General features: G+C 43.7%; 1 protein-coding gene across 2 annotated transcripts in view; it reads left to right on the top strand.

Moving 5' to 3' along the window:
- ZFC3H1 (zinc finger C3H1-type containing) overlaps nt 1–12,822 on the top strand; it is a 106,199-nt gene that overhangs the window by 52,360 nt on the left and 41,017 nt on the right. For both annotated transcript variants that reach the window (XM_073555530.1, XM_073555531.1), the window contains exons 17-21: nt 46–177; nt 306–427; nt 1,296–1,397; nt 3,111–3,239; nt 3,356–3,539. In XM_073555530.1, the coding sequence (XP_073411631.1) occupies nt 46–177; nt 306–427; nt 1,296–1,397; nt 3,111–3,239; nt 3,356–3,539 (669 nt within the window). The remainder of the gene's footprint in view (nt 1–45; nt 178–305; nt 428–1,295; nt 1,398–3,110; nt 3,240–3,355; nt 3,540–12,822) is intronic.

Genomic DNA, 12,822 nt, shown 5'->3' with positions numbered 1-12,822 from the left:
TTTTTTTTTTTATTTTATTTGAAAATATAATTTGCTTTTTTCCAGGTTTAGTACATATTTCCGAACAAAAGAGAAACTGCTGCTGAGCTCTGTTTCTTACAGTAACATGATTGAGCCCAAAACTTTCTTCTGTCGATTTGATCTTACTGGCACCTGTAATGATGATGACTGCCAGTGGTAAGTAGGGATCCTTTCCAGAAGATTGTCACCATGAGGGCTTATATGTCACATAGTGACAGCTCTCCAGTAGTGCTGGAGCCACAGTGTGGTAAACCAATAACCCATTGTTTGTTTTTGGGTTCTAGGCAGCATATGCGTGACTGTACGCTAAGCAGAAAGCAACTGTTTCAGGATATCTTGTCTTACAATTTGGACCTCATTGGATGTTCCAAGAACAGCACAGACGAGGAAATTATAGCCGCAGCAGGTATATCTGTTTTGTGCTTTAATATTAGTTCTTACATTTTAGCCAATTTTTGCCTAATAAGGTGATCTTAAAATGTCTTTTATAATGTCAAACATTCCCCTATAACTATATTGGCAAACCAGAAAAGCAGGTAAACTTAGTTGGGTAAATTCAAGGGGTATTTTTAAGTAATTTAATTGGTAAAATTGTGTAAAACTAATTGCCTAGGTTGCCTGCTACTTGTGCAGTGTATCAGCAGTGGTTGATCTCCTCCTAGACAGTGAGTGCAGCAGAAATTGACATGCTCTTTCCAGTAGAGCACTTGTGTGATTGCTGGATCCAGCCTACTTCAGTATTCCGGCGCTCCTACAACGTAGGAGAGGCAAAGCTGCGTCAGAGCAGCACCGTTCACACTGGCGGTGCAACCAAGCAGATCCCCCAAGCTGCAAACCAGAAACTTAGGGAATGATGTGCTCCTGAAAAGCCAATAAGACAACCACTTTGTTACTGATATCCAGTTTCCCCACTAAAGAATAGCACCAATTTAGCATTTCAGCAAGGTGATCTTTGCCCACAAGTCGTCTTGTAATCATACAGCAATTGTCCCAGCACGTTCTCTGTGCACACACTTCTCTAGACCATCAGAATGTGAAGAATGTGATGTGCATGTTATATGGAGGACAATCTGCACCGCCAAGTTCTTTCACAAGTTTCTGATGGTATGAGGAGAGATCCATTTTGCCTGCAGTTCTTTTGTTATCCTTTGTAATCTATGATTTCCCCAGACATCGGGGCACATTTGGGCGGTCTACTACAAATTCAGTTGACTTGGAACACGTATATAATGGCTTATGTTTTTATTAGCTTGTAATTTTTATTTATTTTTTAGAGAAATATGTTGACAAGCTGTTCGGTGTTAATCGGGATCACGTGTCCATGGATCTGATGTCTGTTCTTCTTGTTAGTAAGGTCAATGAAAACCTACTTCAAAGTGAGTCAGCTTCTTTCTCTCGGTTGTTGACTGATGTTTCGACACTGAATAAAGGGATGTCATGGTGGCAGGCACATGGGGCTGGGCTACAGTTAAAAATGTATCCGCCACCATGACATAGTAGCTCCGGAGGTAGCAGACTGGGTCCGGCTAAATAAAACTTTTTTTTTCTTCTCCTTTTCAGGGCTGGTATGAAGTAAATATTGATTTATTCGTATCTATTTCATGTAATATAATTACTTTTAAAATTTAACTTAGTCCCTATCGTTCCCTTTCTACTCTTAACTGCTTTATTTTTTTCTTTACGTACTTCTGTTTTGTTGACATTTTGTTTGAAAATTCCCAGTGCATACTGGGATATTCACTTGAGACGTTATCAGGATGGATGGGCTGCAGTCACTGTGTCATCAGTGACGTCTTTTTCGGGCTGCGCTGGTCCTTGCTCTGCTGAGCATGCCTCGGTTATCTGTTGAAACAAATGCTCAGTACGAGATCCCTTGAACGCTGTGCAATATTCTTTTCAATGCATTGTGACAGTTCGCTCCTTCGCCGGCTCTGATAAAAAGAGCGCACTGTCACTGTTCATTGTAAGGAGGTAATGCAGCAAGCAGAGACTATCCCTACCCAAGAAAGTGACGTCTGCAATTAGATTATTACATAAAATAGACATTTGGAATTAAAATTCATGTTAAATTCGGACCACCCCTTAGGTACCCAATGCAAGGCCATTTAATTTTTTTAAGCTAAAAGCTGGTTTTCTGCCAATACGCCGTGGAGGATTTGTTTCATTAAGGGGGTTCACTAATCTAATCTTCCTTATTTTTAAAGATGCTTGTCATCTTTTATAAAAAAAAAAAAAGAAAGCAAAAAGAAAACCTTGAAAGCTTTACATTAAAAATAAATAAATAATTGTACTAATTTCCCTCATGTTTGCAGTGGTCACGTGTCATTATGAGCAGAGTAGGAGGTACTGACCAGTCTCTGTCCATCCTGCTCTGCTCTTATAGACATTAGACCACCACAGCCATGTAAAAAAATGAGTAATGGGCAACCCCTTTAATGGAGGTTTCAGTCTCTTATGTCTTTTGTTCACTAACGAATAGGTCACAGCTGTTATAAGTGTGTTACAGTGATACAAAATAATTACCAGGAGCAAGCATGATTTCTTTGTGTGATGTAGTGCTAAGCAATGCATCTATGTATGGAGTAAGGTTTGATATGAAAAGTTTTACTCCATAATTCCTTAATTAACTAGGTAATGATGTGTAGGTGTGTTTTAAAATACATACCGATTGCAGTCTTCCCAGTTTCCAGTTCCGCTCCAGTTCTCTTCTGGCCCACGTCAGCTGACAACAGACTAGTGAGATGACGCAGGGGTTTATGTGGACCGGGAATTGTTGTCTCAATGTAATTCTACGGAGCTTCGTGCTGAGTCTTGAACCCTGGGAAAGTAGACGCCGAAGAGTGGCCAAGTGGGCCCGGAGCTGGCTTACTGGAAAATACTTCAGTCGATTTTGTATCGTAATCCACTTACACGGTTATGTATGTAAATAGATGGGTTTGCATAATAGAAATGTCATCTATTTTTCCTTCGTTTGCATTTGGTGTTATGTTCTTTGTTAGTAGTGAAATACCTTAACTTTTCATCTCTTACCTCCCTTGTTACTGGTATTGGCTCTGTGCCTTTATAAAAGTGTGACTTTTGTATCTCAGAGCCGCCTCACACCACCTATAAGGAGAAGCGAAAATGGAAACCCATGTATTGGAAGAAGCCATTGTCAGTCAGTAGCAGTGATGAAGACGATTCTTCTAAAGCAATAAGCAGTGGTGCGGCTAGTAGCTGTAAGTCGCGGTATACCATTGCCCCTTATGTGCGCACAAACTTCACAAAAAGCCACTAATCGTTGGCCAGTTTTTCTGATTCTGAATTTTTTTTTTTTTTTTAATGTATTTTACAGCACGACTCACAGAAACTAAGGCAAAGGTTCCCATCTATGATGCTGTCGTCACTTCAGATGATGTTAGATATTTCACAAATGAAACCGATGACATTTCCAACCTGGAAGCTAGTGTCCTTGAAAACCCTAAAGATATACAGCTCTGGATTAAGCTAACATATAGGTGCTTAAGCCAAAATGAGGGGTACGTTGCCTTTTTGTGTCAAAAGTATATTTTGCTAATCTTGTCTTGTAGAACATACTTTGTTATAACTGTTTTAAATATAAACACTGCTCAAAAAAATAAAGGGAACACTTAAACAACAGAATATAACTCCAAGTAAATCAAACTTCTGTGAAATCAAACTGTCCACTTAGGAAGCTGCACTGATTGACAATCAATTTCACATGCTGTTGTGCAAATGGAATAGACAACAGATGGAAATTATTGGCAATTATCAAGACACCCTCAGTAAAGGAGCACCAATGCTTTCTGGCTGATGTTTTGGTCACTTTTGAATGTTGATTGTGCTGTCACACTTGTGGTAGCATGAGACGGACTCTACAACCCAAACAAGTGGCTCAGGTAGCGTAGCTCATCCAGGATGGCACATCAATGCGAGCTGCGGCAACGTGGCTTGCTGTGTCTGTCAGCATAGTGTCTAGAGGCTGGAGGCGCTACCAGGAGACAGGCCAGTACACCATGAGACATGGAGGGGGCTGTAGAAGGGCAACAACCCAGCAGCATGACCGCTACCTCAGCCTTTGTGCAAGGAGGAACAGGAGGAGCACTAGCAGAGCCCTGCAAAATGACCTCCAGCAGGCCACAAATGTGCATATGTCTGCACAAACGGTTAGAAACCGACTCCATGAGGATGGTCTGAGGGCCCGACGTCCACAGATGGGGGTTGTGCTCACAGCCCAACACCGTGCAGGACGTTTGGCATTTGCCACAGAACACCAGGATTGGCAAATTCACCACTGGTGCCCTGTGCTCTTCACAGATGAAAGCAGGTTCACACTGAGCACATGTGATAGACATGAGAGTCTGGAGATGCCGTGGAGAGCGATCTGCCTACAACATCCTTCAGCATGACCGATTTGGCAGTGGGTCAGTAATGGTGTGGGGTGGCATTTCTTTGGAGGGCGGCACCAGCCCTCCATGTGCTCCCCAGAGGTAGCCTGACTGCCATTAGGTACCGAGATGAGATCAAGTGCTGGTGCGGTTTCCCTTGGGTTCCTCCTAATGCAGGACAATGCCAGACCTCATGTGGCTGGAGTGTCAGCAGTTCCTGCAAGATGAAGTCATTGAAGCTATGGACTGGCCTGCCCATTCCCCAGACCTGAATCCTATTGAGCACATCTGGGACATCATGTCTCCCTCCATCCGCCAACATCACGTTACACCACAGACTATCCAGGAGTTGGCGGATGCTTTTGTCCAGGTCTGGGAGGAGATCCCTCAGGAGAACATCCGCCACCTCATCAGTACCATGCCCAGGTGTTGTAGGGAGGTCATACAGGCACGTGGAGGCCACACACGCTACTCAGCATAATTTCCTTGTCTTGAGGCATTTCCACTGAAGTTGGATCAGTCTGTAATTTGATTTTCCACTTTGATTTTGAGTGTCATTCGAAATTAATATCTCCATGGGATATTAAGTTTGGTTTACGTTGAACATTTTTATGTTTTATGGTTCTCAACACATCCCATTATGTAATGAATAAAGATTTGCAACTGGAATATTTCATTTTGTAATATCTAGGATGCAGTATTTTAGTGTTCCCTTTATTTTTATGAGCAGTGTATTTATATTTCACTACTACAGTTGAAACCAGAAGTTTACATACACGATATAAATACACGCATGCATGTTTTTCTCAATATCTGACATGAAATCAGAATAAACCTTTCCTGTGTTGGATCAATTAGGATTACCATAATATTTTCCAAATGCCAGAATAAGAGCAAGAGAAGGTTTTAAGGCATTTTTATTACTTACTGTAAAGTCAGAAGTTTACATACACTAAGATTACTATGCCTTTAAAGAATTCTGGACTGCACATACAGTGCATTGAGAAAGTATTTGGCTCCCTGGATCTTTTTAACCTTTTCCCACATATCATCATGCTTCAAGCAAAGATACCAAATGTAAATTTTTTGTTGTAGAATCAAGAACAAGTGGAACACAATTATGAAGTTGAACGAAATTTATTGGTTATTTTAAATATTTGTGGAAAGTCAAAAACTGAAAAGTGGGGCGTGCAATATTATTCGGCCCCTTTACTTTCAGTGCAGTAAACTCACTCCAGAAGTTCATTGTGGATCTCTGAATGATCCACTGTTGTCCTAAATGACTAATGATGATAAATATAATCCACCTGTGTGTAATCAAGTCTCTGTATAAATGTATCTGCTCTGTGTTAGTCTCAGGGTTCTGTTTGAAGCACAGTGAGCATCATGAAGACCAAGGAACACAGCAGGCAGGTCCGTGATACTGTTGTGGAGAAGTTTAAAGCCGGATTTGGATACAAAATGGTTTCCAAAACTTTAAACATCCCAAGGAGCACTGTGCAAGCGATCATATTGAAATGGAAGGAGTATTGTACCACTGCAAATCTACCAAGACTTGGCCGTCCCTCTAAACTTTCATCTCAAACAAGGAGAAGATTGATCAGAGATGCAGCCAAGAGGCCCATGATCACTCTGGATGAACTGCAGAGATCTACAGCTGAGGTGGGACAGTCTGTCCATAGGACAACAATCAGCCATACACTGCACAAATCTGGCCTCTATGGAACAGTGGCAAGAAGAAAGCTGTTTCTCAAAGATATCCATAAAGTGTGTCTTTTAAAGTTTGCAACAAGCCACCTGGGAGACACATCAGACATGGAAGAAGGTGCTCTGGTCAGATGAAACCAAAATCGACCTTTTTGGCAACAATTCCAAACGATATGTTTTGCCTAAAAGCAACACAGCTCATCACCATGAACACACCATCCCCACTATCAAACATGGTGGTGGCAGCATCATGGTTTGGGCCTGCTTTTCTTCAGCAGGGACAGGGAAAATGATTAAAATTGATGGGAAGATGAATGGAGCCAAATACAGGGCCATTCTTGAAGAAAACCTGTTGGAGTCTGCAAAAGACCTGAGACTGGGATGGAGATTTGTCTTCCAACAAGACAATGATCCCAAACATAAAGGAAAATCTACAATGGAATGGTTCACAAATAAACCTATCCAGGTGTTAGAATGGCCAAGTCAAAGTCCAGATTTGAATCCAATTGAGAATCTGTGGAAAGAGCTGAAAACTGCTGTTCACAAACGATCTCCATCCAACCTCACTGAGCTCGAGCTGTTTGCAAAGGAAGAATGGGCAAGAATTTCAGTCTCTCGATGTACAAAACTGATAGAGACATATCCCAAGCGACTTGCAGCTGTAATCGCAGCAAAAGGTGGAGCAACAATGTATTAAGTTAAAGGAGCCGAATAATATTGCATGCCCCACTTTTCAGTTTTTGTATTTCCACAAAAATTTTAAATAACCAATAAATTTTGTTCAACTTCACAATTGTGTTTCACTTGTTGATTCTTCACCAAAAATTTACATTTGGTATCTTTGTTTGAAGCCTGATATGTGGGAAAAGGTTGAAAACTTCCAGGGGGTCGAATACTTTCGCAATGCAATGTATGATGATGTCAGGTTTGGAAGCTTCTGATAGGTTTTTTTTTTTTGTCAACATCAGAGTTACAGACACACCTGTGGATGTATTTTAATGCACACCTGAAACACACTCCTTCTTTGTGTAGCGTCATGGGAAAGTCTCAAGAAATCAGCCAAGATATCAGGAAGAGAATTGTGGACTTGCTTAAGTCTGGCTCATCCTTGGGTACAATTTCAAGATACCTGAAGGTTCCTTGTTCATCTGTACAAACAATTATATGCAAGTACAAACAAGATGGAAATGTCCAGACATCATACTGCTCAGGATGGACACGGGTTCTGTGTCCCAGAGATGAATGAATTTTGGTCTGACATGTGCATATGAACCCATGAGAATGGCATCATGAGAAAAGATTGTGGCAATACTGAAGCACCATCTCAAAACATCAGCCAGGAAGTTAAAGCTTGGACGGAAATGGGTCTAACAAATGAACAATTATCAAAAGACAGACCGCCATTTCCAAACAGAAATTAGGTGTGAACACATGCTTACTAAGAGTAATGATCTCCATGTACAGCTAAACAAATAAAGTAGCAATCTGTAGCACTATAGCATGCAAACATGAAATCTGAAAACTGAACGAAATTTTCGGATTTCATGTTTGCATGCTATAGTGCTACAGATTGCTACTTTATTTGTTTAATTCCAAATGGACAATGGCTAGAAGCATACTGTAAAAAAGGTAAGCGGCTTAAAGATAACAAAGTCAGTGTTTTGTAGTGGCCTGATCTCAATCCTATTGAAAATTTATGGGCAAAGCTGAACAGGTAGGTGTGAGCAAGGCGACCTCCAAACCTGGATCAGTTGCACCAGTTTTGTCAGGAGTAATGGGCCCAAATTCTGTCCAACCATTGTGAGAAGCTTGTGGAAGGATATCCCAAACGTTTGACCCAAGTCATTCACTTTAAGGGCAATGGCACCAAATACTAATGAAATGTATGTAAACTTTTTACTTTGCAGTAATAAAAATGCCTTAAAACATTCTCATTATTCCGGCATTTTGCAAATACTAATAATCCTAATTGACCTAAAGCGGGAAAGGTTTATTCTGATTTCATGTCAGATATTGAGAAAAACATGCATATGTGTCTTTTTATATAGTGTATGTAAACTTCTGGTTTTAACTGTATATATGTATCATACATGTGTTTCTTGAAGCTGCATTGAAGGATTTATTCTGAATAGTCTGTTGTGTTACAGATTATCTTTGTCATGGATTCACTATTGTAAATTGTTTGCAGGCCATTTTTGCATACAAAAGTGTGACAAGTGTAATAAAGAAGTTTTCCCACAATTACACTTTTTTAGCCCATACCAGCCAGGTACTTAGAGAACTGTTCACTAGGTTTTCCCCATATGAAGTACCGCCAACATCTTCCAGCCCTCTGTTATTACAAGCTAGAATGCTATTAATATACTCCCAGTCCGATCTGCAAATAACAAAAAAGACCTTTTATTGTACTCTCCTACACAGCGGTCCAGTCTGATGGGTGTTGCTGGTCTTCATCTGGCGCTTCCTCTCTTATGATCACCATCCTCCTTCCTTGCTTCATGTGGATTACACGTCCCCCATCACGCTCCTGCACAGGTGCACTTCTTTCTGGCATGCCGAGAGCAGAGTAAAGCACTATGACGTGCATGCACCGGATTCACTTACAGGTCGTCAGTGCTCTTTGGCTTTCCCCACGCATGCAGACTACAGTACTTAGCTGAAAGGTGCTAGCTGTACTTTACATTTGGGAAAATCTGGTTACAGGTTCCCTTTAAGAAAAAGAAATGGCTTTGCTTGCCTTCACGTTTCAGTGATGGCTTTTAAAGACTTGTTAGCAAGCTACAGTGGTGACATGAAGATTACAGTGAACATGACCGCTGCAGCCAATCACTAGGCTTATTGACTCAGCTAGTGTAGATTGCACAAGCTGCTGAGCCCCATTGATTGGCTTTTGCGGTCATACTTACTGTAGATGTGACATTACCACTGTAGCCTGCCAGCAGAAACCAGAAGTAATGGCAGAGAAACTGCTCTGGAGCATGAGTTGGTAAGTAAAGTTCTGTTTATTTTTTTTGTGGAACCCTATTAAGTAGAAAATGTTCAAATGTGGGAAGCCCTTTTAAATTGAATCCATCAGCAGCATTGCGCACAGTAACCTACAGGCAGTGTCAGATCGGCTCCGTTATACTCCTTACAATGATACCTGGTGATGAAATTCGTCTTGTGGTTATGTAATCTTTATTTCTCCTACGCCTCATTGGGGGACACAGGACCATGGGTGTTAGTCTGCTTGCCACTAGGAGGACGCTAAGTGAACACAGAAAAAATTTACTCCTCCTCTGCAGTATACATCCTCTCACTGGCTGAGATTTCCCCAGTTTTTGCTTAGTGTCTGTAGGAGGCACTTGGGTCTGGCTTCAGACCCCAAAGTTTTTATTTTCAATTTTTTGAATTTTTTTCTATAAATTTTTATTTTTTAATTAACGGAGTGAAGGGGACGACTGATTCCTTTCAAGGGTCCGCTCTCCCCCGAACCAACAACAGGCGAGAACGCGGAGTATACCTCCCCGTACCCTCTCCTGCGACGACTGGGGTGACGGTTCCTTTACGGTTCCGATTTCTCCACAGTGACAAAGGGCAATCACACGGAGCGTCTCACATGGCAGAGACCCCACCTGATGGCCTGCTTCAATCCCATGGCCAATCCATTCCCCTGTCTATAGGGAGGATGGATCGAGGTGTACCCCTTTAAGAACTCCTCCGGCTCTGCTACATTGTCCGGGAGGATGAGATCTTGCTGCCGAGTCCCGGACAGCGCAACCCTGCGTGAGCACATGCTACGGAGGTACGGGGTCGGGTCCTGGTCCCTGGGAGAAGCACTGACCTAGTGCCAGCGGCGGTATATCGGAGCCCTGTCGCGGTCCCTCTTTTTTGTTTTCAGTCGGCGCTCAGAGCTGGCAGGCTCAGAAATTAAGTCCCCGGCTCTTCAGCCGAACTAGGCTGCAATTTACATGGCGCCGTCCACCGTTGGGGCCGCTGCCCATATCCCTGGCGCTTCTCGCTCTGAACGAGAAGCGCCCTGTTAGTGTCGGGGGCCATATCTTTTCTTCAAGCCTGCTCTATGACGGCTGTGGGGGGAGTGCACTGACTGACAGTGCCAAGTGACGCTGCAGGGCCACCAATATCTCTCCTGGGGACACAGTATCAGGACCTTGGGTAAGCTGCATCTGCCTTAAGAAGAAGCTTAACCCCTTCTCTGCACGATTACACGTCTTTATCTGCAGCCCAGACTCTGCCTGTAACCCCATGGGGGCACGATGTCTCAATCTCAGGAAGCCAACAGGGCCAGCAAAAAACACACTGCGTTCTTTACCTCTTGTGCCACTTGCAAGACTGCCTTACCCAGTGCTCAAACTACTCCATTATGCATGGATTGCGACCCGGCCTGTGCTCAAACGACATCTGCCGCCTCTGCCACCGTGCCCTCTGAGTTTAGTCCCCCTGAGTGGGCTGTTCAAAAGTACAACTTGTCCCGCAAAAAATAAGACCTCACATGGCCATATTGACAGATAAATAAAAAAAGTTATGGCTCTGGGAAGAAAGGGAGCGAAAAACAAAAACGAAAATAACACCGGTCGTTAAGGGGTTAAGTCAGAACGTGGCTTTGCTGACTGTGGAGGGCTCTGGCGACGGCTGGGAACCGTCCACCAGCAGGGGCCGTAATCTGTCAAGACATGGTCAGGTTTCTAGAAAGCGGACCTATGACACGTCCACTGGTCACGCTCGCGCTTCGGCATCTACGAGTTCTGTCTCTCGTTCTCCCTCTCCTAACGTTCGCAGCGAACATGACTCTGAATGAGTCCGATACGTCATTAACTCAGGACCCCCCGAATGACCAGGAATCGCTTGATTCTCTTATAGAGTCACTTAACAGGATTCTGAGGTTGGACGAGGAAAATATTTCCGCTTCGGAACACGTTGTATCCTTTAAGAAGACTAAACCTGTGCACAAGGTATTTGCCTGCCATCGTGAGTTTAAGGGCATTGTCCAGAGACACATGGACTGGCCAGATAAACTGTTCTCGGGTCAAAAGCCTATTGAGTCTAAATACCCTTTTGCTCCAGATCTAATGAAGGATTTGTTAAAATCCCCTTCAGTGGATCCTCCTATATCGCTTCTTGCTTCCAAAACGCTCCTATCCGTTTCTGACGGTTCTTCAGTCAAAAACCCCTCTGACCGTCAAATTGACTACCTTGCTCGCTCAGTTTTTGAGGCTTCAGGGGCGGTGCTCTTTCCATCTTTCGTGGTGACTTGGGTGGCTAAGGCTATGGCCACCTGGACAGAGGTGTTAGTCACAGCCATTCAAGATAGCAATCTTCTCCCGGAGGCAGCCAGCGTCGCCAGTCAGATTGTTCACGCAGGAGACATTGTAGTTAACGCTTCTTTAAATGCCGCTAATTGCGCTGAACAGGCAGCAGCAAATGCAGTTTCCATTAGAAGGGCCCTATGGCTCTGTGACTGGCGAGCAGATTCCGCTTCCAAAAGATCGTTGACTTCTCTGCCTTATCAAACCGGTCGCCTATTTGGAGAGAAACTGGATCAGCTCATTTCTGACGCTACCGTGGGGAAGAGTAAATTCCTTCCCCAACAAAGGCCCGTCCTGCCGTTTCGGAATCAACAACCGACTTTTTCGGCCTTTTCGCAACAATTCCAGTTGGTCGTCCACAACCTTCTCTTGTGGATCAGGTCGGACCCAACGTGGAGACGGAGATTCTCAGATCTCATACAGACCTAACCGCAAGGGCATCTGGAACTAAGGGAGCCAGATCCCATAGATCCTCTACACCAGGGTTCCCCAACTCTAGTCCTCAAGGCCCACCAACTGGTCATGTTTTCAGGATTTCCTTTGTATTGCACAGGTGAAGCAGTTATTACCTGAGCAATACTAAGGAAATCCTGAAAACATGATCTGTTGGTGGGCCTTGAGGACTGGAGTTGGGGAACCCTGCTCTACAGAATGACTTGTTGCGGTATCCGGCGGACTCCGACAAAGTAGGCGGTAGTCTACTTTCCTTCCGTCAGGTCTGGCTCGCGGTAGTCCACGAGTGGGTCAGAGAGCTGGTGTTCTCCGGATACAAAATAGTTTTCTTACCTCCCACCGACACGTTTTTTCTGGTCTCCACCTCCCCAAAACAAAGACAACAGCTTTCCTTCACGCCGTACGTGCGCGCTACAAAGGGACGAAGTCAGTATTCAGGTCCCTCAAGACGAAAGGTTCAAGGGTTTTGTTACTCAATCCTTTGTGGTTCCGTAGAAGGGACAGAACAATGCGGCCCTATACTGGACCTCAAGCTGTTAATCCAGTTTGTCAGGGTACAGCGATTCAGAATGGAATCTCTCCGTTCAGTCGTCGCCTCCATGGAAAGAGGAGAGTTCCTAGCATCCATCAATTTCAAGGATGCTTACCTTCACATCCCAATTTTTCCACCAGCAGTTCCTGCGTTTCGCAATTCGCGAGGAACATTTCCAGTTCATTGCCTTGCCTTTCGGACTCGCCAGTGCCCCCAGAGTTTTTACCAAAGTCATGGCGGCTGTCATGGCCATTCTTCACGCTCCTGGAGTTGTGGTACTTCTGTATCTGGACGACCTGCTGATCAAAGGTCCATCCCTTCCAGCCTGCAAGGAATCCGTAGGTATCACAGAGAATACACTTTCTTGCCTGGGCTGGAAAATAAACTTCGGAATGTCTTCTCCAGCACTTGCTCA

The sequence above is a fragment of the Dendrobates tinctorius genome, unplaced genomic scaffold, assembly GCF_039654945.1.
Source record: "Dendrobates tinctorius isolate UK_male_01 unplaced genomic scaffold, ASM3965494v1 ptg000224l, whole genome shotgun sequence".
Classification (NCBI taxonomy): Eukaryota; Metazoa; Chordata; class Amphibia; order Anura; family Dendrobatidae; genus Dendrobates; species Dendrobates tinctorius.
The sequence above is the reverse complement of the archived record's forward strand: the minus strand, read 5'-3'. Positions and strand labels throughout refer to the sequence as shown.